Source organism: Monodelphis domestica, chromosome 7 (assembly GCF_027887165.1).
Source record: "Monodelphis domestica isolate mMonDom1 chromosome 7, mMonDom1.pri, whole genome shotgun sequence".
In the NCBI taxonomy this organism is placed as follows: domain Eukaryota; kingdom Metazoa; phylum Chordata; class Mammalia; order Didelphimorphia; family Didelphidae; genus Monodelphis; species Monodelphis domestica.
This window is the reverse complement of record NC_077233.1, coordinates 68,783,714-68,810,934: the sequence shown is the minus strand read 5'-3', so window position 1 is coordinate 68,810,934 and position 27,221 is coordinate 68,783,714. Positions and strand designations below refer to the sequence as shown.

At 41.6% G+C, this 27,221-nt stretch overlaps 1 protein-coding gene across 1 annotated transcript in view; it reads right to left on the bottom strand.

Moving 5' to 3' along the window:
* The window catches only part of VOPP1 (VOPP1 WW domain binding protein), a 194,692-nt gene extending 168,602 nt beyond the window's left edge, over window positions 1-26,090 (bottom strand). The window contains exon 1 of the mRNA XM_007500381.3: window positions 25,463-26,090. Coding sequence (XP_007500443.1) covers window positions 25,463-25,519 — 57 coding nt within the window. The 5' untranslated portion in view covers window positions 25,520-26,090. The remainder of the gene's footprint in view (window positions 1-25,462) is intronic.
* Window positions 26,091-27,221: the final 1,131 nt, after the last annotated feature.

Here is a 27,221-nt window from a genome sequence, read left to right as displayed (position 1 = left end):
TGCTAGCTATAGATTTACTTAGAAAACCACAAATTCACATTCTCTCTGCTTATTGTATTTGCATTCATTTTGTTAAACATTTCCCAGATACATTTTAATCTGGTTCTGAGGATTTGGGAGTTTTGTAAGAATCTCTCTTCTGGACCACTTTAAGGCTACATACTGTCAAGGACTGTCCAGTAGAGGAAATTTCATCCATGGTTTCCACCAAACAATGAAACCCAGTTTCTCTCCCTATTATTCCTGCTATTATTATCGGGAACTTAAGAAATTCCAAATGGAGTATTTATGAGCTTGTGATGCCTCCAATGCTCATTTCTAAGGTTACAAGGAGAGAAGATTTTAAAATAATTTCTATTTGTACAATCACAAAACCTGCTGCTTTTTTGAATCTTTTAAAAATAAATGTTAGTTTATGCTTTTTAAAAAAAAATATCATTGTCACATGGACCAATAGAATCTTTGTCACCAAGAGGTACCATTAAGTTAAGCAAAATAATACACTAGCTGTACCCGATGAAAAGAGCCTTGGATTTGTTTTTCTTTGAATCCCCACAGAGCCTGGTACTTCAAGCACTTAATAAATATTTGTTGGTTGTTAAATCCAAACACCAACGGATTTTTTTCTTGTACTAAGGAAAACACTAAGGAGATTTATATGGGCAAACAAGTGGGCAAGAATACCAAGGGGAGTTATGAAGAAGAAAAAGCTGAGGCATAGAAACTTGTCCTGCTGGGCATCACAACATACCCTGAAAAGGATAATTATTGAGACTTTCTGGTTTCAGGCAAAAAAAAAATAGAAACAATGATCAATGGATCCAAACAGAAAACCCAGAAATATAACCAACTGATGGAATTCAACTAAATTTTACAGATACTTATTGAGGACCTACAGTTCTTCCCCTTTAGAATTTGACCTCTTTGAGGGCAGAGAGCTGAGCACTATGCCTGGCACTTAGTTAAGTGCCCAAGAAAAGCTTACTTGTTCATTGACAAGCTTGTTTAAGAACTACCAGGGTGGTACATGGTTTAGAAAAAGAAAAAAAGTTTAGAAAAGGAGGAAGATAGAGACAGTGTGGTGGCTTAGTAGATAGAAATCCAGCCTGGAGACAAGAGGTCTTGGGTTCAAATTTGAACTCAGACACTTCCTAGCTGTGTGGTCCTGAGCAAGTCACTTAACACCCATACCCTAGCCCTTACTACTACTCTGTCTTGGGACCAAAATTTAGTTTCAATTCTAAGACAGAAAGTAAGAGTTAAAAAAAAAGGAGGAAAATGAAACACAATACTCCTCTCCTAAGAAAAGAAGGATGAGGCTCAAATTCAAAGGGTGACATTCATTTTTGGCACTTACAATCTGGCATATGACAAATTTCAATCATAAACTATTGGGGAAATAAAAATTCTTATGAAAGAAATAGCAAAATGGTGGGAAAGTGTATTTTACGTCTATACCTCATATCATATAACTATAATAAATTGCAACTGGATAATGATAATAATTAGCATTTATAAAGCACTTTAAGTAAGGTGTGCCAAGTGCTTTATAAATATTATCTCATTTGATCCTCACAACAACCCTGGGAGGTAGGTGTGATGATTATTATCCCCATTTTACAGGTGAGAAAACTGAGGCAGACAAAGTGGTCAAGTGATTTGTCCAGGATAACAGAGATAATATCAGGGGTCACATTTGAATTCAGGACTTCCTGACTTCAGGTCTAGTCCTCAACTTCCTATGCCACTTAGATCTAAACCAGGGATTCCCAAACTTCAAAGCTGAAGCATTATTATAAAAGAACCCCATCCTTTGACTTTTTGTCATTATGTAATTTCTCAATCGGAAGCAACTAATAACAAAGCTACTACCATCTGAGGGTCTAGGACATTTTCTTAAACAAAGATCCCTCAGATTCTAAAAAATGAATTATTGAGCTAAATATTTAATCATGAAATCATTTAAAAGTTGGAATAAAATAGGATGACACATTTATCTCAAATAGAGTTTTATCTACAGAACAAAGTTCATAAATTAACTGGGAAATCAAAAGATTTAAATTCAGTACAGTACAAAATAACATAACCAAACTAGAAAAACAAAAGGAGTAGATTGTATAAAAAAGAGTAAACATATCGGTTACCTTTCTCCATATTTTTGGTTATTTTATGAAATTTAATATTTTATGTACTTAAATTCATTGATCTTGTTCCCAATAATTTGTGCATTTTATTATATATATAGTCTGACTTCCAGAATCTTTAAGAACTCATATAATTTTATAAAAGTAATCGCTATTTGCCAATGGGGACCTATGAATTTTATTAAAACTAAGGTTATAAACAGGCAATGTGTATAAGAAAAAACACAAGACATACACAACTTGCTTAAAAAAACTTTAATTTCTCTAATCATGTGGAGATGCAAATTAAAACCATTTTGGAAGTACCATCTCACACCAATAAAATTGTCAAAAAAATTCTTAAAGACAAAATCAACATTAAATAGGAAACTAGTGATGAGCAGGCACTCTAGAATTATAAATTGGCTCCATCTTTTGGGAGAGCAACGTGACAATAAAGAGTATAAGTTATAAAACAGATCATACCTTCTGACACAATGATCCTACTAATTAGCTCTTCACTAGAGATGAAATTTTTAAAGGAAAATAAAGACTTAATCATTCAAAAATACTCAGAGCTGCATAAAATTCAAAGCCATAAAGGAAATTAATTGTAAAAGAATGGAAACAATTGGCATGGCCAATAGTTGGTAAAGGTATGAATAAGTGGTTTTATATCAATGTAAAGAAATGCTCCTGTATCATTAAAACAGATGTAGATCCAGCAAAGAACTCCCAGTATCAAAATTTCTTCCACCAAAGTAGATTTGTATCTTAGTGTCCCTTAAAGTTTTAAGAGAGTTGGAAGCAGCTGGGTAGCTCAGTGGATTGAGAGCCAGGCCTAGAGATGGGAGGTCCTTGGTTCAAATCTGGTCTCAGACAAAAAAAAAAGTTTTAAGAGAGTTGCCTAGGGACACTGAGAGACAAATGCCCAACCTATTCTCATGGGCCAGATCTGAATTCAGGTCTGCCTAATTCCAGGGTCAATTGTATCTACACTATTGCTACACTAACTCTCTCTCAAAAAAAGAAAGGGAATAAAAATTAAAAAATAAAAATATTTGTAAAAAAATTCAAATAATGCAAAGTAAAAATCTAGGAAGAGTATTTATAATTACAAGATATCTGTATACACACACTTATATTTATACATATGTTTAAAACAGCAATAAAACTCTGTAAATATGTGGAAAAGATCATAAGGGGACCTTGAATATATACATTTTATAGTTATTCCTTTATCAAAACACATTCTTTTTAAAATGCAAATATTTCTGATTATATCTGATGATTAAACTATAGAAGATTAATGATTAATTCTGTACCCCCAAATCCTATGCATATTTGTTTTATTTGTTTTTTAAATGGGGTAGGAGGTGGGAGGGAGTAAAAAAGCAAATTTCTTTGGGGGGGGGTTTAATAGAAAGTGAGGGAGAGTACTGCAGAATGAAGTCACTGTATTATTTTACTTCCTTTTTTGCTACATGAGACCTGCCCCAGTCTCTCTGCTGACCTTCAATCTCACATCTCCAGCTGCAGATATCCAGTGGGCACCCTAAACTCAAACAGAACTCATTATCTTGTCCCCTAAAGGCTCTGCCCTTCTGCCTTTCCTTTTCTCTCATACTCACAACCAAGAATCATTCTGGATTCCTCACTACCTCTCCCCCACCCCACCCCATAACTGAAGCTCTTGCCATCATCTTTCCTTTTCACCTGTGCAATATCTTGAACATTCTCCACTATGGTAAAGACCTCTTATTTCACAGCCAAACTATTTTGCAACCTGCTGGTGCCCCGAGCCTCTTCCCCCTCCAATTCATCCCCTATTTAGCCACTAAAGTGATTTTCTTAAAACTTACCCCCTACTTAGAAACTCCAGTTGCTCCCTACTGCTGCCAGGATCAAATACAAAATGCCTTGTTTGACATTCAGAATCCTTCATTACCTTGTCTCCTCCTACTTTCTAATCTTTTTCCACCTTATTTCCCACCATATACTCTTCCACCCAGTGACAAAGCCACCTGGCTGTTCCAGGAACAAGATCCTCCATCTTTCTGCTCTGAACATTCTCTGGCTTACCCCATTCTTGGAACACTCATCCTTCCTTACTCTGACCATTGACCTCCCTGGCTTCCTTTCCATTGTCCCACCTGCTACAGGAAGCCTTACTCAACACCACTTAATTCCAGTGCTTTCCTTCTCTTACTTATTTTCTATTTATTCTGCATGTGACTTGCTTTGCATATATTTGCTGGCATATTGTTTTCTCCCATTAGATTGGAAACTCCTTGAGGGTAAAGACTATCTTTTGCCTCTTTGAATCCCCAGTGCTTAGCACAGTTGCCTGGCAAATAATATGCACTGAATAAATATTGATTTATTGAAATGGACGGTCACCACCTACCTCCACCACTTAAAAAAAAATCTAATTATACAGTCAACTCTGGCGAGGTGGTGTTAACAGATGGGAAGAACAGCACAAATAATGTAAATGAAAATAATTGCCAAATCATTTAGGTTTAGTTTAGGCCTTTATTTTTCAATGTATAATTTTCCCAGAAAATAGATCAAATTCACAAGTTACCTGGGAAAAGCTATCTCGTGGTCCTAAGTTCCCAACAGAAAATCTATAATGGAGATAATTATTTTGTGGATAAACAGGTGCTGATGGGGGCCTGCAATCACTGAAGGCTCTACTGATTAAGGAATTTCCTATTCTTTCCATGAATTCGGTATCTGAAACCTCTCCTGGGTCCCCGCAGGACTGAAGCACTAGCAGGAAAAAAGTCTGAGCTCCCGTCCCAAACCACGTGAGAGAGAGAGAAAGGCAGACACCCACCCACCCATTCTAAGGCCAGGTCAGCTTAGGTTTTCAAGCTACCTTTTCAAAATCAGTTCCAGAGAGAGTAGGAAGCATTTTGACAGAGGGAAGTAACCTGCTGCCAAGATCCTCAAAAGTAGGTGATGGCTGTCCCTTTCCTGTGTCTCTTAGAGAAGTCAAAAATCATCAGCTTACCATGAAGCCAGGCTTTAAGTCTATGAAGTACTGATGGGACTGACAAGCTAACAAAGGCCAGTCCTTAAGGGTCACTATCGTAGCCCAAAAGGCACAGCCTGTCAACAATGATGGACAAAATCCAGTCAGATCACAGGCTACAAACTCAACCCATCAAAAACCAACAACATTTCTATATAACAACAATAACATTCAAAGAGGTGGTCATAAAAAAGGAAACATCACTCCAAATAACTACAAAATTCATAAAACAATTGGTAGTTAATCTACTAAAACACATAAAATGCTTATTCAGATTCAATTACAAAGTGCTCCTTGTGGAAGCAAAAACAGTCATAAAGAAAAACTTGAGCAGGAAGAAAATTCAGCATTCCTAGCTAGGCTGTGCCAATATAACAAAAATGACAATAACGCAAAGGTTAATTTGCAGTTTAAACTCTATACCAATCAAACTATCAAAGAGATACAACTCAGAATGCAATAAAAGAATAACAAAAATTCATTTAAAAATAAGATCTAGAATATCCAGAGAAATAATGTAATGCCATTTTATCTCATCTTCTGTAATCATCCCTACTCTCTCACCAATCTTCAATCTCTCCCTCTCCACTGGCTGCTTCCCTACTGCCTAAAAACAAGTCCCTGTGTTTCCCGATCCTCAAAAAACATGCACATGATCCATCCATCCTTCCTGGATATTTCCCTATATCTATCTCTCCTTCCTAAACTCCTTGAGAAGACCAACTATACTTAGTGCCTCCACTTCCTTACCTCTCACTCTTGTCTTAACTCTGCAGTCTGACTTCAACTGAAACTGCTCTCTCCAAAGTTACAAAATGACCTCTTCACTGCCAGATCTAGTGGCTGTTTCTCAGTTCTCATCCTTGACATTCCTGCAGCATTTGACAACTTTGCTCATCCTCTTATCCCTAATATTCTCACTTCTTTAGGTTTTTGTGACATTGTTCTCTCCTAGTTCTCCTTTTACCTATTTGATCACTTCTTTTGGGTCTCCTTTGCTGGTCACCCAGACTCACAACCTTGGAATCATCTTTAACTTTTCGCTCTTTCTCATCCCCAATTGGATGATCAGCCATCAGGTCTTGTCATTTCTTCCACTTGGTGCTTGGACTATTGCAAATATCTGCTGGTTAGTTTCCTTGCCTTGTACTTGCACTATTGCAAATATCTGCTGGTTAGTTTCCTTGCCTTGTGCTTGCACTATTGCAAATATCTGCTGGTTAGTTTCCTTGCCTTGTGCTTGCACTATTGCAAATATCTGCTGGTTAGTTTCCTTGCCTTGTGCTTGCACTATTGCAAATATCTGCTGGTTAGTTTCCTTGCCTTGTGCTTGCACTATTGCAAATATCTGTTGGTTAGTTTCCTTGCCTTGTGCTTGCACTATTGCAAATATCTGCTGGTTAGTTTCCTTGCTTTGAGATGAAACTGGATAAAACACTGGATCTGGAGCAGGAAGATCCAAATTCAAGTCTGGTTTTAGACACTTACTAACTGTGTGACCTTGGGCAAGCCACTTAATCTATCTGTCTCAATTTCTTCTTCTGTTAAATGGGGACAATAATAGCACCTACCTCCCGGGGTTGTTCTGAGGATCAGAGATCATTTACAAAGAATCTGTAAAGTGCTTAACATAATTCCTGGCACACAGTACTATATAAATGCTAGGTTTTGAGAGATGTCATATGTTAGAGCCAGCACTTGAAATTAGTTCTGTCATCTCCACATACAGTTCTCTTTCCATTAGACTTCAATGCCTCAGTTTTATGACACAAGATCAGAGAAATCCAGACTCCAAAAAACACTTTCAAGCAGAGACTAGAGTTCCATTTGCAAAATTCTCTAAACATCTGGTTAGTTTAGTAAAATCAGTCCTAAATCCAATCAATCATCATTTTTTATTTCAATAATGATAAAGGATGGATTTAATGGAGTCGAAGTGGCCAGATATTTCAGTGTCCTGTAGATCTATCCAGTGTCCCAAGAGTGCTGCCATATATACTCCAAAGTAAATTATCAGGTAGTCAACAATTAGTCTTGTGCAATTCTATCTAGGGCTGGAGCTGAGCTGCCTGGGAAGACCATGTCAAAGTGTGCCTCAATTTATTCACCTAGAAAACCCCACAAATTTATTTGGTACTTGGTAGTGGACAGAGAAAACTACCTAGGAAAATCTCGATCCAATTCCTACCTCTGATATATACTGAGTATCTCTACTTCAGCTGTTTTCTTCACTCCCAAGTGGAACCCAAATCAAATTAAAATGTAATTTGGAAATATATTAATTATTTAGCAAAATAAATGAAAATACAATGAAACATAGATAATATTACATTTTAAAACTAAGTTAACACATGGCCTGCAGAGATCCTTATGTATGGATTGGTCACCCTTGGCTCTATTTTAGTTTGATACCATTGCTCTTGGCAATCCTAATTACAACAACAAAGACAGATAACATTTATATAAAATTCACTTTGTGCCTACAATTATTATCTCATTTGATCTTCACAACAGCCCTGGAAGGAAAGTGTTTTTATTATTCTCTTTTTACAAATGAGAAAACTGAAGCAGAAGTTAAATGACTTGCTCAGGGTCACTTAGGCCTTCTTGACTCCAGGCCAAAAGAGTGATGACCTACATTAGTAAAGGTAGTTTCCTCAGGAAGGAGTTCCTTACACAATGAAATCACAGACCCAGCCTCATTCCTATCCTTAGGCATTTCTAGAAAACATTTCCTTCAAGAAATTCAAACTATTAAAAATTTTAAAATAAATAAACGAATGAATGATAAATGAATGAACAAATAAATGAATGAATGAATGAATGAATGAATAAAAAGAAATTCAAACTATTAAAACAACTCTCTGTGGGGCAGCTAGGTTGCTCTAACCAAGCCTAGAGAGGGGAGATCCTGATTTCAATTCTGGCCTCAGACCCTTTGAACTGTGTGACCCTGGGCAAGTCACTTAACCCCCATTACCTAACCCATGTCATTCTTCTGCCTTGTAACCAATGTACAGTATTCATTCTAAGATGAAAGATATTAAAAAGAAACAGAAAAACTCCAATGTTCTTAAAAATAACTTTATCAGGTAACTAATACTAATAAACTAATATACTAATAAATATAACATATTGTGTTGGGCAAGTCATTTGTGAATCTCATTGGGCCTGAATGATAATATTTGACTATATCTTTAAAGGGAATATATGACATTTTCTCAGCCTCCCCAATTTATCCCCACAAATTAACTTCTCAGACAAGACAACCTTCTTATTATTCTTTTTCATTTAAAAAAGACCTGAGATTTTAGCAGCTTCCAAGATTTATTTAAATCGACAGGAAAACATGTCAGCCAAGAAAGCTAATGGCATCTTAGACTGACTGCCTTAAGAAAGACATAGTGTCCAAGAGTTGGAAAGGGATAATTCTCTGCTCCAGACAGAAAACATCTGTAGTATTGTGCTCAGTTCCAGGTTCTGTACTGAGGTTCTAGTCTCTGAAGAATGGGCCAAGTCATTGCCTAAGAAGGGAGCTATTTCATTCTCTCTGCTCTCTGATTCCAGGCAGGGATAGCCATCTTGTGTGTTGACCTAAACAGAGAATGCCAAGGCATAATGGAACTCACCAAGGAAGGGTTAACCACTCTAGTGACCATGTAATATGACTGATCAATTACAATGGATGCCATTTCTTTCTGAGCCCCAAAGGCATGGAGAAAGGCCACTAGGATGTGGTTCTACAGACTGCCCTAGAGGAATGTAAGCTATTTGAGGTGAGGAAACTCTGTCACTTCCACATTTATATTCCTAGTCTACCACAGTGCCCCATCATAGTAGGTGTTTAAAAATGCTTGTTGGCTAATTGATTGGTTGAAGCTGGAAAGTGTCCAGAAAGGCAATCAAATAAGTAAAGAGTTGGATGAATCCTGGGTCCATGCCATATGATGATTGGGTGAAGGAAATAAAGATGTTTAACGGGAGGGATTTATTCAAGGAAAACATGCTAGTGGTATTTAAGTCCAGAAGAGGAGTCCTGTGAAAGAGAGAACAGACTTGTTCTGTTTGACTCCAGGAACAAAACCAATGGGTTTATACTTGCAAAAAGCCAAATTCAGGTTGGATATGAGGAGAAAAGTTCTTAACAATGAGAATTACCCCGAAGTGGAGAAGGATCCTCCAGGAAGGAGTAGATTCTCCCTGCTTAGAGGTCTTCAGACAAAGGCTGGATTCGTGCTTGTTGTCCTTGGGTCTTTTGTGTCGTGTGTTTTCTGTCATGGGCCCCTTTGGCAGTCTGGTGACACCTATGGATTTCTTCTTAGAATAATAATTTAAGCGAATCCCCCAAAATACATGGGACTAGAAAGGAAACTAATTCTATCAAAATTAGAGGGATTACAATAGTTTTTAAAACAAGTTGACAAACTTCAGATTAAGAACGCCTGAGACAAATTCTGAAATCTCTAGCCCCATTCCAGACTCATTTTAAGGTCTTCCCTGATCTTCCCCCTTGAAATGACTTCCTATTTACATTGTTTAAATGGGCCCCGTATTTATAATAAGGGCAGGAATTATTCCACTTTCCCCCTTGTCTCTGGGTCACCCTGACCTACAGGAGGCACTTATAAACACCTGTTGAATTGAACAGAATGGCCATCCTTACTTTGTAGAGGAAACCACTGAGGTTCCCAGTGATTTGGTGATTGATGCAGCCCATGTTACAGGGTGAGTGAGTGCCAGAGCCCGGGCTGCCCCTCAGGTTTGCTTAGCCCTCGTCCAGAGTTTGCTTCGGTTCCAGGGGCCTTTCCAAGATCCCTGATGTGGGTGGGAATTCCTGAGGGGAAGAATGACCTCACAGCACAGCATGAAGGTGCCTTCTGTCCATTTCCTGAGCCAGGTGAAATCCCCAGATGGGCTGCATTTCAGTGGGAGGAGCCCAGCAGGCTGGAGATGCTGGAGATCATCCTTCTAAGTATCAAAGCAGCTTGGAAAAGAGGGCTGCTTCCTCCCCATAAGGGCAGGGTTTAGCACATGCCAGGAGAGGCAGCTCTCTAGTGACCCACCTGGAGTAGGGCCCCGGGGTGGACGGTCCATCCTGAGCAGCAGGAGAATGCCTCACCCTCCAGAGGATATTGTCAGCACAGGGCTGGGAGAAAAGAGGTCTGATGGGAAAGCAAGAGCAGGAAGGCAAAGGAAATGAAAGGTATCAAGACGTCAGTTTCCTGTGGAGCTCCTTAAAGCAATTGGCAAAATGTTTGCAGCTTCCCTAGAAATGGGAAACTCGTGGAGGGCAAACACAGCTGCCTTAAATAGAGCCGTTCCCTTCCTGGAGAGCATTTTACTGGCATACTCCACCTAATGTGGTTAATTGGTTCAATGAAAACATCACTTAAAATGACAGGGAGCAGTCAGTGCCATGGGAACCGGGTTATTAATATGGGAGATGCATTCCTGAGGGGTGGGGAAGAGGGAGAGAAGGTTGGAGAAGCATGGGGGGAGGGGGGGCTGGGGATAGCCCAAGCAGAGCTGGAGGAGCCCAGAGCTTCGGGAGGGCAAAGAAATCTACAACTGGGAGAGCTAGAAGGGAGCCATGTAGGGAGGAAGAGGCCGGCAGACCTGGGGGCTTTGTTAGCCCGGGGAAGTCCCAGGGAGGAGAGCTAGAGTGGAGCCCAACAAGAATACTCTGGCAGGCAACCCAAGCCTATAAAGGAGGGAGCAGGTGGTTCAGAGCAAAGCTAGAGACAGTAGTTATTCCTTGATTGCTTTTATTTTTATTTTGCATTTTTGCTTCATTGCACTTCATAGATTTTGCATTTTTTACAGATTAAAGGGTCGTGGCATCCTGCGTTCAGTACATTCACCAGCACCATTTTTCTAATGGCATGTGCTCACCTCGTGCCTGAGTCACATTTTGGTCATGGCCACCAGATTTCAAACGTTTTCATTAGGATTATATCTGCGACCAATGATCTTTAATTTTACTATTATACTTGTTATATATATATGATATTATATATAATATCATATATATATATATAATAGGGGAGGATGCTATGCAAAACCATGGTCAATAATGCCATGTGTTCTGACTGCTCCACCAACTAGCCATTCCCTGCCCCTTTCACTCTCCCCAGGCCTCCTTATTTTCTGAAACACAACGCTATTGAGATTGGGTCAGTTAATAACCCTACAATGGGTGCTGAGTTCAAGTAAAAGGAAGCATCAAGGGATGAAGCAAACTTCACTGCTCTCTTATTTTTCAAAGCTGCCCAGCACCCCCAAACTTCAGCAGCCCTCCACTAGCTAAAAGGCTGTGACTCGCTAAAGGCTCGCATGATGGTTAGCATTTTTTGGCCATAAAGCATTTTTGAATCAGGTGTGTGCATTGATTTTTAAGACATAATGCTAGTAAACACTTAATGAGACTACAGTTTAGTATAAGCGTGACTTTTATATCCACTGGAAAACCAAAAACTTCACATGACTCTTTATTAATCTATTATTATATTTATATATATATATGTATTTATATGATTATAATATATGGTTGTTATATATTTATATCACATATATTATTTTATGTATTTATGTCTTTATTTTGTCTTTCTCACTTTATTGCTTTCTGCTAGGCTTTCTGCCTGGGTCTAGCTCCACACAACTGAAGTCAGCTTAGGAATGCAGGAACACACATCGAGACTGCCTCCACCAAAAGTTTAGAAGAGGGCAGAGTCTGGTCCTGGCAGAAAGCCTATTCCAGCCTAGGGGTCTGGAACCGAATCCTCAATATCCCCAAGATATGCTTGTATAGGGAAGATCCTGGGTCAGGTAGTCTGGCAGAGCCTGGAATCAAGTAGAGTCATTGCAGGGCATTTGAGGGCATAGGAGGCACAGCCAAAAACAGGAAATGTAGACTAGGGTCCACTAAGGAAAATGACCATGATGGAACAATGACTTTCAAAGGTAGGAGTTTGGTTAGATTGCACTAATGCAAAATGTAGTGAAACCTTCAAGGCCCTGTACCCATAGGCAAGGGCAGAAGACTACCTGAGAAATCCCCAAGGTGAGGACCTTAGAAGGCCTGAGGAACTGCCCTGGTAACACACTCAGAGCAGAACTACCCAGGCTAGGGGTTCCATAGTTCTGAGACACCATAGAGCCATGTTGGTGAACCTATGGGATGCATGCCAGACCATGCCAGAGGAGGCTGTTCCCTTCCTCCTATCTACGGGCATCTGAGGACATTTCTCACATCACCTGTCCTTCTGCCCAGTAGCCCAATGGGAGCTCTTCCTTCCTTCCCTGTTGGGGGTAAGGTGAGGGGCTCACATGCAGTGTGAGGATTGCAGTTTGGGCACTCAGTCTCTAAGGTCTCTAAAAGGTTCACCATCACTGCCATAGAAGACCCTAAAGATCCAGTGCTCTAAACCTCAAAAATCCAGGGTGGGGTCTCTCCACACAGCTGAAGTCAGCTTAGGAATGCAGGAACACACATCGAGACTGCCTCCACCAAAATTTTAGAAGAGGGCAGAGTCTGGTCCTGGCAGAAAGCCTCACTTCAGGAAAAAATCTGGAGAGATAAACACAATTTTAAAATATTAACCATCCATACCATAACCAAGCTAGCATAGAATTAGAGAGCCCTTGTAAGGAACAAATCATTCCCTTATAGCTATAAGCAGTGATTTGAATTAAAAAAAAAAATAAAAATAGATTTCTACAAAGATCAGTTCTTTATTCCTCACGTAATCTCAGCAGTGGATCACAGGAAGTCATAGTTCAAATCCAGCCTCAGCCACTTACTAATTGTGCCATCTTATTTAAGACACTTAACCTCTATCTTCCTCTGTTTCCTGTAAAATGGGAATAATAACTATCTTTCAAGATTGTTGTGAAGATCAAATGAGACAATATTTGTTAACAAGGGTTTAGTACAGTCCTTGGCACATAGAAGGCAGTAAATAAATACATGTTTCCTTTTCTTCCTCTTCCCCTCCCAAATAGTGCTGCTTAGTACTATGTAGCAGGGCACTTGGCAGTGAAGCTCCTGGATGGCATTGTTGGCCACATCACACCTTCAGTCCCTGTGGCACTGCCTAGAAGAACAGGTCTATTTATTTGCTGTGAGATGCAAGCAGTGACCATATACCTTTTTCCTGGAAGAAAATGCATCTTTCTGGTTTGGGTCCTTCCCTGATGAATGGTATTTTCTTGGCAGAAGAAAGGTATGTATAGTCACTGTTAATAAACAGTAAGTAAATTAACCTGATCATGAAGAGAAATAAAGGAATCATCCTGTGAGGAAGACCCTGAATTATCTTCCTGCCATCTCCAGAATCTCAGTGGCAGACCAGTGGGCAATAAGCCCATGAAAGACATGGCTGGATCACTGAGCATTCATTCCTACAAGTAAAGCTTAGTATTTCTCACTTGTCTGGCTTCCATCACCCACGGGAAATAGTGTAGTCACCCAAGCCAGAATAATTTTACTCAAACATTCTTCAAACTTGTGACTGTCTTTCTTCCTCTGGAAAATGAAGGATTTGGACTAGATCATGTCTAAAGTCCCCTCTACCTCAAACTCTATGATCTGGGACTTCTAGCTATCCCAAGCTCTGACCTGTGGCCTTTTGACCACAGGTAGCATAACTTCCAGACCACGTGGCTCTGCCTGGATTTCTCTTTAAAACTCCTCTCCAAGATTATTCTAGCACAAGTGTAAATTCAGGGAAGACCTGTCCTAAAATCTTATCTCTGAGATATTTTAAGTCTCCACCAGTCTCTTTGGTGCTAAATTAAGCATTTAGAAGGAGTTCCCCATTTCCAAAAGGATCCTAGCAGATATTTCTACTTGTTGGGCATATAATAGAGGTGATCCCTGCACAAGTATGGGTTAGACCAGATGGCATCTGAGGCCATGGCATCCAGACACAGAACTCGAAGGGATCTTGGAAAGCATCTAGTCCCATCTGCTCATTTTTATACATGAAGATATTGAGGCTAACCGAGAGAATCGAAATTATTTACTCAGAGTTAAACACGAGGGTAAGTGGAAGAGTTAGGGTTTGAGTCTAGGTCCTCTGACTCTGGAGGCAGCCAGGTAGCACAATGGATAGAACACTGGGCAGGGAGACGTGAGGCCAAATCCAGCCTCAGACATTTCCCAGCTATGTTACTCTGGGCAAGTCACTTAACTCCCATTTGCCTTAATCCACTGGAGAAGGAAATGGCAAACCACTCCAGAGTGTTTGCCAAGAAAACCCCAGGCACAACATTAGCATCTAAGGGTCACAAAGAGTCAGACATGACTGAACAACAACCCTTGTCACCATTGCTCTTCCCAATGCACCATGATGCCTTTGAGGTCTAGTATTTGATGATGCTCTGCTCTCTTTGGCATATGTTGAGTGATCTAAGAATCATGGAGTGAGTATTTATGTGAAGCACCTACTATGTGCTGGGTACTATTCTAGCTGAGGGAAATACAAAGATGAAAACAGAACAGACCCTGTCCTTGTTTTCTTTTAGTAGGAAATCATCTTTCCTCCTAAAGATTTTACATAACCCTTTATATATATATATATATATATATAAGTTGAAGAAGGAAAAGACATGAAGGATACAAGGAGCTCGTATACAGGTCATCTCCCCTGCTAAATTGTAATCATCTTCAAGAACAGCATCCTGTCTATTTATCTCCTGTTTTATTCATCTTTGTATCTCCCCATAGTGCCTTGCAACTAATAGACTTTTTTTAAAGCTTGTTAAATTGACTCTTGAAACAGACAAGATTATGATAGAATAATCTTTACTTACAGGCTAATTTGGATAGTTTGGGGGGGGTGTTTTATTTTCGGGAAATGGGAATGAGCTACATTCAGAATCAGGAGCTGAGTTCTCATTTGACCTGTGTGTCCTTATTAAGTTCATCTCTCTGGATCTGTTTCCTCATCTATAAAATGGAGTCAGACTATGTGAATGTTAACTCAGCTCTAAATGTATAGGAAGTTTAGGATCCAACTGTGTGTCGGGGGGTACCTGCTGATTTTGGGGTGCCTTGCCCAAGAGTGTAAGTCATATCTCTGAAGAAATAAGGAGGGTCCTTCTCTCTCTCTTACAGGCAGATCTGGTCCCATCCAAAGTTGGACCAGGATCCGATGCTGAAGGCTTCCCCCTCTCCACCTGCCTCCCCACTTGCCATGGATTAATATCCTTCTTACACTGAGCTTGACCATCAGAAGCACAGCTTACCAAGTCCTGAATATCTTCCACCCTAACCTTAGTAATATATTAGATTTGATTCTATTTCAAGTTGTTAAAAATTACATGGCATCCCGCGAGCTATTTTCTGAGTTTCATTTAGGACCTCCATTAGAGCAGTATTCCTGCTATTGAGCTGTGATTTATCTCCTTCAGAAATACAGAAGGGTACAACATGCGCCCCACCTCCCCATGGGGTGGCAAGCTATTAATAAAAAACACCAGGTATTGTTAGAATGTCTTTGCTCCAGGAATTCGAGGCATTAATAGGTGGTTCAAATCAATTCTCCCCCATCCCCTGACCAGCCATTGTCAATTTCTGCATTAACTGGCTTCCAGTAATAGATTGCCTTTATCAACAACGTTTAGAAAAACAGACTTCCAAATCTTGGGATGATCATTTGATAATGACGTTAATGGATTGTGAAAGTCTTCCTTAATCACTTTGTCAGATAAAAATGGGTTCCTTTCTGTATCTGTCCTTAAAGAATATTTCTTTTGTTTCCTTTTTAAACCAAGGTCTAATTGAAGAGCTTTCCCATGAAAATCCCCAGCTCCCTCACTCCTGCTCCACCAAAGAATCATAGGATGGAACGGAGAGGTCTCCATCAATTTCATCATTTTTACAGATGGGGAAAATGAGATACAGAGAGATTGTGTCTTGCCCTAGGTCAAACAGTCAGGAAGTAGCAGTCAAGAGAGCTAGCTTCAAGATTTGCAAGGGGACATGGTGTCTCACTCAGAGTACCATGACAACAATCGGGGGAGGTAGGTGCTATTATTATCCTCATTTCACAGAGGGGGAAACAGAGGCTGGTAGGGGTTCAATGACTTGTCCAAGGTCACAAGGGTAATAAATGTCAAATTTTAATTCAGGGCTTCCTGACTCCAGATCCAGAGACCTACCCACTGTACCACACAGTTGCCTATGATATAAAACCAGATCTGATGCTAAATCCTACACTACACACACACGATCTGAAATTCATCTTCAGTTCCCTGAACCCCTTGCTCTTCTCAGAGGTGAGCTGCCTCCTTTTAGCTTCTTCTGTCTCTGAACATACCCACATTCAGTCATTTCAGTAACAGCCTCACTTGACTCTAAAAGTCCTCCATCCTTTGACCTTTTGCTACTACTCTTTCCTACTACCCTTGGACCCAACTTTGGGTGAAGTCAACCTCCAAATTAGAGAAAGTGATGGATCCATGATGGCTGCCCCTGCTAGTCATGCTTTCTTTCTCCAACTTACCATTTGCTGTCATTCCACAAGCCTCTTAATTCATCTCTTTATTGGTCTCTTTTTAATAATGCCCTAACAATCCTCCCTCATAATTCTCCTATGACATTTCCAACACCACCCTCATCCTCACGGATGACATAATAGTGAACTCCTTGAACTTCCCTCTTCTCCACCTAATTTTTAAAAATTGTATTGACTTCTTCTGTTTTTTCATTTCCAAATATATCCTCCCCTTGCCCTTAGCCCGTGAGTCATCTCATATAACAACGAATTTTAAAAGAGAGGGAAAAAAACAGTTCATCAATTCCGTCTGTCAAGAGATATCATATTCATGCCCATAGCCTCACCTCTTCAAATGAAGGAGGGATGTCCCATCTAATAGAGAATTCGCATGGTCCCTAATCTTCTCTTTCTTCCCTCTAGTCCCTGAGAGGAAAATGTGCCCCATCCTTTCAAAGATTAAACCTTCCATTGGCACTCTTTGCCATAACCTCCCCTTCCCCACCCATGTAATGTCAGCTAATTCTTCTCCCTCTGATCATCACTATCTCTCTTCAGTAACGTCTTCCTTTATGCCGATAAGGACTATTTCATTTGTACCTTTGTATTCCTGCCCCCTAGCATGGTGCCTAGAATTTATTAGGAGATTAATAAATATTGATTGATTAATACAAAGATGCTTAGGTCTACTCTGACTTAGAAAACACAAAATGGAAAATCCTGCCTCCACCTGAGCTGAATTCAAAATGGTAGCCTTTTCCAATTACTGTCTCTGTGCCTTCCCATCCCTTGGAAAATGGATTCAACTTCTACCAGTCCATCTTTATCTCTTCCCTTGGTTACCTTTATCAGTATTTTAGCTCTCTAATATAGATATTTTTTTAATCAAGACATTTCTTTTATCCCCTACCTTCTTCTTCCTCACAAATCATTACACTCTACAGTATAAACTATCAATTCTAGTGTGACAGATTCCCAATTGTTAATCTCCAATTAGACCAATCTGTTCTATGTTTTCAAGTGCAGCTGGATGGTCCAGTGGATTGAGAGCCAGGCCTAGTGACAGGAGGTTCTACATTCAAATCTGGCCTCAGATATTTCCCAGCTGTGTGACCCTGGGCAAGTCACTTAACCCCTATTGCCTAGCCCTTACTGCTCTTCTACTTTAGAACTAGCACACAGTATTGATTCTAAGACAGAAGGTAAGGGCTTTAAAAAAAAGCCTGAGAATGAGATAGGATTAAAGATCAGGTGACCTGGGAATACTAGAGTACTAAATGACTGACATCAGGGAAGTCCAGCAGTGGGTAACTAGTGGGCACCCTAGCAGGTGTGTAGGAAGCATATTATTTTATAAATGAGGAAGTATGAAGGAGTAGAACTGGCAGAAGACAAGAGGTCAAGTAAAGGGTCTGGCAATCTAGTGGCTAACCCAGCGATTGGAAAGAGGCATGTCCAGAGAGTCTCTTAGTAAGAAACAGGCTGGAAGTCATGGTCAGAGTGGGGGTGGGGGTGGAAAGGTATTTGACATTTCCAACAAGGTAACTTCAACACTTTCATCTGGATGAATGGAGAAAATTGGTGGGATAGGATTCTGAGAAAAAGTAAAAAAGGGCTCCAGTTCAAGATCAACTGGAGAACTAAGAGAACCAAAAGGAGGGATGAGAAAGCAAGACAAGAACCCAAATTGTGAGGGTTGCAAGGAAAGGTCCAGTTATAACAGAAAGGGCATTGAGTAAGATAAGACAAAAACAAGACCAAAGACGCTGAGTTACCTTAACTTCAATCCATTTTCTTTGGCATTGGTCCCAGAACCTGGCCTTGAGTCAATAGACTTAGTGAGGACTTCTGGGATATGGCATCAAGGAACCAAGGCAGTCATTCTAATAAATGACTATTTTGTACTTCCTAAAACCCAGCTTTAATCTTGTAACTCCTCTGCTCAAGATCCTTCAATGGCTCCTAATAGCCTACCCAAATTTCTTATCCTATATCTAAGGTCCTTCACTATTAGACCCCAATGTATCTTGCTGTTTTTCAAGCCCAAATGTACTGCTTGGCATCCCCCAACTTCCCCTCATGTCCTCATTTACTTTACATTGTTTTCTCCACTTGGAATACCCTCTGACCAATCCCAAACCCAATTTCTATCAGTAGTGGGTCCTTTCAAGCCAAAGTTAAACATCAGGTTCAAACTTTCTGATCACCTCATTGAAAAGTGATTTTTTCCCTCCACTTTGTCCGTCTTTTATGACATTGGCAACACAATATAGGAGATGATGTATTCTAGACTTAGAATCAGAAAGATTTGGGTTTGAAGATCAGCTGAATATACTTACTCATTGTACTTAACCTCCTTGAGCCTCAATTTCCCTAATCTGAAAAATGAGCATTATGATAAGAAATAATAGGCAAGAGTTCATGTGAGGCACAAACAGGATAAATATGAAAATCAGTTATTATTATTAAAGTTACTTTTTTCCTTTCATGATTTGGCCTTCTATTTTATTCTTCTTTCTACCTTTCATGCCATAATAGTACTTTGTACAAATTGTGCATACAGTAAGTGCCTTTTAAATGAATGCACAGTTGCTACCAAGCGCAGATGGACAAGTGATGGAGGAAGGAAACCTTTGTGAACTGACTCAGCTGTTTGGTTTTTTTCTCCTTTGGGGGGCTGGGATAACACTGGGAAGTAGGTTAGAAAGGAAACGGGGTTGAACCCTGATTAGGATTGTAAAGGTTACTCAGAGGTTCTATGAGCCTGAACTTCAGCTCTCAGCAGTAGCCTCAGGTCACTCTCTACGGCTGGATGTTTCAAAGAAGGAGCTGGTCTACATTGGAGAGGAATTCCTTTCCCAAGAGCTCCTTGGACCAATGACATCACCAAATATACACACAGAGCAAGGCTGAAAAACATTCCTGCTGCCCTTCTTCTCCATCTGCTTTCACTCAACTCTTCTGTTTTCAAAAATCCAAAACAAAAACAGCTTCCAAAAGAAAACGAGAAAAGTAGCGCCCTTGACGAGAGACACCTATGACGGTCATCTCAAGCAAACGATGAAATGATTTAAAAAGCCACCAAAGGGTGGCCATTGGATTGTGCGTAGGAATGGAAGGTAGACCAGGCTCTAGGTCAAAAGACACACAGTTTTAAACCTCTGCCCTAATCAGGTCTTATTAAGGAGATACAGGATGGTGTTTATGTGCGTGTGCATGAGTGTGAGCACGTGCTCACGTTACAGGAATGCTGAGAAACCACTTAGGATTACCCTACTCTTGTAGTATGTTGAGGGAGGCAAGAACATGGGTCTGGGAGCCAGGAGACCTGGGTTCTATCTCTGACTCCATCACTAACTCCCTGCACATTCCTAGGCAATTTTTTCCCCTTCTCTGGGGCTCAGTACCCTGTGTAAAATGAAATCATTCAATTCATTGGACTTTATGGTTAATGTTGTCCTTTCCACATTTAAAATCCCAAATTCCAACAGCAAATCTTAACAATTCATAGAAGTGCTTTAAGGTGTTCAGAGTGCTTTTCTCACAACAAATCAATGAGGTATCAAATCAAGTGCTATTATCCTCATTTTAGAAATGAGGAAACTAAGCTGAGAGAGATTGATCATAAATTCATTTAGGTGTCTGAGACAGGATTTTCACTCAGGTCTCTGGACTCCAGTAGTATCGGCGGGTCAGACTGCCTCTCAAGCTGTGAGGTATTGTCTCCACTCCAGCTCATCCAACCCCTGATGTGCATAGGCTGTGCCTCCCCCACCCATCCACCTTTTGAGCTGGGCAGCAGAGAGGCTATGAGCAAGCCAGAATCATGTTATCTGGCCCTTGTTTTCTTTCTTATCCCTTTCATTTACTTTAGAGCTGACTTCATGCTTCCTTAGGGATCATGCTCACTGTTGCTGCTTGGCAAGAGATGGTGCCCTTTTCCCCCTTTTAGAATCACAGAAAAGTTGTTCTCAAAGAACCATTCTAGAACAGTTTCCTCCTTGTCCAAACTACATGTTGCTCAAATTCTAAAATGGGCACATGAGAGCGAGAGGGTTGGATGGGATTCCACCGGAAGAGCCTGCCACCTGCCCAAGACCTGCTGCATAAACTGGATTTCAGTGCCAGGGGAGACATTTAGCAAAAAAGATGGGAGAACTCAGGGCAACAGGGAGTAGGGAGGGTAGAGGACAAATAATTCGTGAAGTTTCTTTACATCTCATTTTGAGCATCCTTGTTCCCAAACACTCAGGGTTTTGGGGAAATGGGTATTAATTCTCAGATGTTCGACTTCAAGCTTCTTATTCACATCTGATTTTTAAAAGACCGTTTCTAGCCTAAAGAGAGCTCTTGATTTAAGTGACAGAATCACAGAGCAGGAAAGGATTTCAGAGATCCTCTGGCTGCCCCCCTCATTTTACAGATTAGGAAAATGGAACTCACAGAAGATAAGGGAACTCCCCAAGTTCATTAAGGCATGGGTGACAGAGCCAGGACTGGTACCTCAGTCTCCTGGCTCACTATGGCATTTGCTCTATTAATCCCCAGAAAAGGAAAGGCAGCATCACCTAGAGATTCCTAACTTGTGTCAACAAGTCACCAACAAACATTTGTCAAGCGCCCACAATGTGTCAGGCACTGTGCTAAGCGTTTGGTCACAAAGAGAGTTAAAAACAAAGCAAAACAGTCTCTGTTTTCAAGGAACTCTCCTATCAGATGATGACAAGTTCCATGGGGATATCTCTCCCAGAACCCAGCACGGTGCCTTGCATTCAGGAGGTACTCAATAACAGTCCCCTCAAACTTGACTCACTGATAAAAACCCATGTTAGGCACCATTCACGGTGGGTTGAATTCCCCTAGTTGTCTGATAGGCAAATGGGTCCTCCCCTAGAAGAGTTAACCCAGAGTCCCTTTCATTGAAATTTCCAGATCTTCACCCTGTGATATTTAGAAGACTTCACTATTGGTTAAACCACAGGATGTTGTTGGCTACCCATTTCTGGTAGGAGTTGTGGCCAAGATCCAGAGAATAAGGGAGGGGAGGGGACAGGAATGAAGAAAGCTGACATTTGGACTTACAAAACTCCTAAGCAGCCTAAGAGTTCTCAGGAGGGATAAAAGGAACCTTCTATATATCCAGTTAGTTCTCAGGCTGCAATGTCATTGTCACTGATCTAATGGACAGAACAGATAGGTGAGGTGGCTTCCATTCTTCATAAGTTTGAACACCACTTCCTATCCACACAATCCTCATTTTGTGTCTGTGTGTCCTTTTTGGTTTGGTTTTAAATTCTGGGCATCTTTGTGTCTTGCTGGCACACGATCTCCTCCAGGGTTATAACAAGCAATTTTTGTAACACCCCATAAAACATCCTCAATTCAGTTGAGTGGATGGAGACCCTGGGATTCCTCAAATCTGATGGTAGAGAAGTCATAAAGAGGGAAAATGAGGTGGGATCCAGTCATAGGAAAGCTCAGTGGGGTGGGGGTGGGGTGTAGCTAAAGGAGAAATGAACTGTTATTAGCCAGCTTCATTCTTATTAGCATAGGAAGTAAGCCCTTAAAAGTGTGTTTTGATTCATTCATTCAATTCTATTTTAATCATACTTGCTAAGTGTTATAGTCAAAGAGTGGAAAGCACTACCAGAAAACTCTTCTAAAAATCAGCACCCTGGGTCTAATTCCCAATTACCCAACCCTGGTTAGAGATCTCATTAGGCTTGGAGGTGATGCAAAGAGAAGAGAATCTTCCTCAAAACTCTCCATCATTTCTTTTCATGCTTTTTCAATGATGAAAAGAACAAGCAATTGCATGCCCCCCTCCTTTGTTTCTCATCTCCTTCTGACTGGAACCCTTTTTCTGTAAGAAATATGCTCACAGCAACTCTGCTTGTACATTTGAATAATGTGATTGATTTCCAATTTTAAAAATCACATAAGATTTTATGGAGAAAGAGAAAACATATATAGATAGATAGATAGATAGATAGATAGATAGATAGATAGATAGATAGATATACATATGTATATCCACATATACAAATATATAGATAAAATCTTGCATTTAAGACCATAAAAAAAAAAAACATCCAGCAAGAAGCATTTCAGAAGTTTTTAGGTACATTATTTTTCTGGCAGCTAGGTGAATCGGTGGATAGTGCTGGATCTGGAGTCAGGAAGACCTGAGTTCAAATCTGATTTTGGATACTTACTAGCTGTGTGACCGTGGACAAGTCACTTGACCTCTGTTTGCCTCAGTTTTCTCATAAGGAAAATGAGAGGTTTGGACTAACTGGCTTCTAAATCCCTGACAGTTATAAACACATGATACTATTGCAAGCAAAGTACTCTGCCAAGTGTTGGGGATTCTAGGACAAAAACTGTTATCTAGGATTATTTTTAAGAGCTTGCAGGATACAAAATGTAAGCAGATACAGATAGAGATATAATCATTGGAGGAGGAATAAAAAGCAATAAGATTAGGAGGAAATCAAGAAATTCTTCCCATAGGACACAGCACCTGAGCAAAACCTTAATAAGAAGCCAGAGATTCTAAGAAGTGGGAAGGCAAAAGAAGTAAGAATTAGGCAAATTCCAGACATGGAGGGCAGGAAGTACAAAAATGGTAGGCAACAATTAGTCGTGCAATTTGGCTGGAACACAAAGTGCATGAAGGGGAGTCATGCAAAATCAGTCTGGAAAGGTAAATGGGAGCCAGATTGTGAGGGGTTTTAAATGCCAAGCTGAGGAGTTTGTATTATCATCATTTACAAGCTGTCAACACAACAATCCACCATTATCCAAGATAGGGCCAAAAATTTAGTCAGTCTTCCAGAAGTTCCCAAAGAACCAGATGTTGGGCTTTATCTGCCAGCCTTCTCTTTGGAAGGATATTATCATTGTTCTGCTTTGCCCTCCAGCAAGTTCTAGCTTTTCTTTTCAGAGATGGCTCCTATGTATTTCTCTCTAATAAAAATACTTTGGAAAAGTACTGTATTGCTGATAAGATAAGGACTGCAATAGTAGCATAACTGACTACTCTTTTGAAAGGAGTTAATGGGTGGTCTCAAAGCAGAAAGAATGCTAGATGAGTTCACCCTAGGTCTAAAATGTGATGTGTGCACAGATGCATTAATGCAGATATACAATGAAGTTTTATTTAAACAGTTGCCTCTCCCTTTTCTCCACCTTTAAGGTCACCTGGGAGTCCACTGAGGCCATAAGCTTTCTAGGTATTCATATCTTAAACAACGGGACAACACGGGACAACACATGGTTTAAAAACAAAACAAAACAAAACAAAACAAAAGCAAGGTGTTTTTCAAAAAATAAGCTAGGAGGGCATTTTTTCTACCAAAAGCAAAGCAAACCAAAATAAAACAGGGAAGTCTTTGATAAGAAAGAAGTAGGAGCATGTTGTTGGAGAAACTTTTATGGCAACCTGCCTGGTTTAAACCAGATGGACTAGTCCTTTCATGAGAACTAAGATTTGCTCTCAAAATACAAAATTAAATATTATTATTAGTATTATTATTTTAAAAGGGGGAAGGGAGAAGAAGGCTAGGCTTTTGCAGAATGAACTCAGACCCTCACAAAAGAAGAAAAGTTTTTGCAATCTTCCCCATGAGCTTTACAATACAGAATCTGATAAGAATTAGGGTATCCCTCATTTGCCATTCTCTTTGGCTGTTTAGATGTTAAGTAATGCTCCATCCGAAGTTACAGAAGCTGAGAAAAAAAGTTAATTCTGCAGTCCTAGTTCAGCCACTCCATCCCCACCGAGTTCTGGCTGCTGCCCACTTTAGAGAATACACTCTATCAACAAATGGGCAGGTGTCCAAACAGGGATCCAACTTCCAAGCCAGCCCTAACCTCAATCTGTGCGCAGGCCTTATCAGATTTAGCTAGGAAGCTTACAACCTCAATCCGTTCCAAGAAAAGGAACGTGGCTCAATATGTTCACTACTTAGTGAGTCAATTTCCACAGAGCAACAAGCCTTTTTCTATTTCTGTGCCGGTTTCTGGCCACATTCTCAAACTGGAAGCTTTCCTTTTTTTTTTTAAATAAGAATTCACGGTTGGCTAGTGGGGGGGGGGGGGTTCCCCCCTCCCCTACTTTCCGAGAGGTATGTTAGCAGAAATCGTCTTGACATTTTCTGAATGTACACCTGCTCAACAAGAGACCAAGGTGAACCCACTGCACAGGGACCAGATGAAATTCTGGGCACGTCGGTTTCAATAGGAAAAAGACTTGCTAATAATCTTATCCACTAGGTTACTCCTCTGGATGCCTCTGGGGGAGATAGTAGTTTTTCCCCCTACAATCGCTAGGTGAGAGGCCTTTTCTCTATCCACCTTCCCAGCTCAAATATTCATTCGCAAGCGAGCTCCAGATAGAGTTTCCTCCCCAAAAGATTCCTGATTCCTCCGCACAGGAGAAGAGAAACCCAGATAAAGGAAGATTTCCAGCCAAGAGGTGGCTGGCTCCAGAGGAGGAGAGAAGAGTCGGGAAAAGAGTCAGGCACGACAGATCCCCCTCCTTTCCAGGGTGTCTCAGCACAGACTCTAAGCTAGCCTACAAACAGGCTGGCGCACATGCCAGAAATCGGTGCCTCCGGTGAGCCCCGGTTTCCGAACCAACGCCCTGGTGTCCTCGGGGTGGGGTTGTCCCAGGCGATCGGCGAGGCAGGCAGCCGGTCCCCGAACTTGCCATGCCACCGCTCAGTTCTGGCTTATTGTTTGCGTTTCCAGAACACATCTGCGAAGGTTATCGCGCAGCCCCGGTCCCCAGTCCCTACCTCCAGCAGGAGCCACAGCAGCAACGAGAGAAGGATCCTCCACGGAGCGGGTTTCATGGCTCCTTCTCAGCTCGGGTCCCAGCGGACAGGCAGGAGAGAGGGCGTGCGGCTCTCCCCTTCGTCCTCCTCTTGCTTCAGAAACACTGGCGAGCTGTCAGCGGAGCAAGCCCCCTCATTCTGTCCCCGAAGGGGAGGGACGGTGGGTGGGAGCAAGCCTGGGAGCCGCCTGCGTGCCTTGGGGCGCGCCGCCCTCAGGAGTCGGAGCCTAAGGAGAGCCGAGGAGCGGAGCGAAGTCCTGGGAGTGACCGCCGCCGCTCGACTCCCCTAGCAGAAGCAGGCTTCCCCGCCCCGCGAGCGCGCGCGTGCGTGCATGTGTGTGTGTGTGTGCGTGTGTGGTGCGCGCGTGTGTGTATGTAAATGTGTGTCTGTCTGTCTGTGTGTGTGCACTCACTCACACACACAGTGGGCGTGCACCAAGCAGGGAAGAGGAGGAGGAGGAGGAGAGCCGGCCGGCTAGCTGCTTCTCCCCCTTCACAGGCTGAAGCCCGGGAGCCGGCTGGCAGGACTAGCGGTGAAGGAAAATGTGGGCGCGCTCCGGGCGCGTGAGGCCGGAGCCCGCACACGGAGGATCCCGCCTGAGAGCTCGGGGCGTGCTAAGACATTCACTCCGGGGGCGAGACCGGGACAAGAGGGAGGACTCCTTCCCTTAGCTTAGCCCCGCGAGGAGCGCACCCCACACCCCGGGACCTGGGGAGAGGAAAGGCTGGAGGGGACTGGCGGGAGCTCAAGGTGGCTGGGGCGAAGGTGAAGGAGGCCGGAGCTGGGGGAGTCCACAGGGTGCAGGACGAAGAAGCTTGGTCCGGGAAGAGAAGATGGGAACTAATAAGGGAAGGGCAAGGTAGGAGGTGAAGCAGCCCCCACTCATATGCCAGGAGTAGTGGGCCTCCGGAGGGCAGGGTAACCCCCATCCTTTCCCTACCCCAGTTCCAGTGCTAGAAAGCTTGAAAAGAACAGAGGAGGCAGAAGGAATAGGGAGCGTCGAGGATTCCTCCTTGTCACTCCTTTCTGGGTTACACCAGAGGAAGTCCTATTTCCCAACCCCTCTCCTCACTTCTTTTCTTTTAGGCAGTAGAATACAAGTCTGCAGTCTCCATGGGTGTGTGGAGGGAAGGCAACAGAGATAAAGGCACAAAGCCGCTGAGAGTAAGAGTAGGGAGGCAGAGGAATGTCATTCATATGGGAGTTGTCCCCCGTAGGACACATAGCCCTTCTTTCCAATATATTGGAGTATATCAACTTACCGGAGTAAGGTTTTTGGAAACATAGCTCACGATTTGTGCCACTGGCACTATAATTCAGTGCAAAGATTACTGGATTTATAGCCGGAACACAGAATTCAGATCTGAATTCTGCCATTTACTTGGTAACGTGGGGGCAAGCGCTTAACCCCCTGGATCTTAGTTCTTCCACACACGTGAATCTTAGGGTTGGATGGATCACCTCTGAGGTCCCTTCCAGTTCTAGACAGGTGATCCCAGGAGTCCTAAGACATTGGTCCTACTTACATGTTGCTTGCCAAGCCATACTATGATGATGTGGGAACCAGAGAGTTCAGTCCCTCATTTTTAAATTAAGTATCTTTGCAAAGAAAGCTCCAAGGCAGGCAAGAAAGCATTCATGGAGTCCTCACCTCCAGCTGCTTACTATCCAGTTGGAGAAAATCGCAAGAAAAGATAAAGACTGTGAGGAGGGCCAAGTG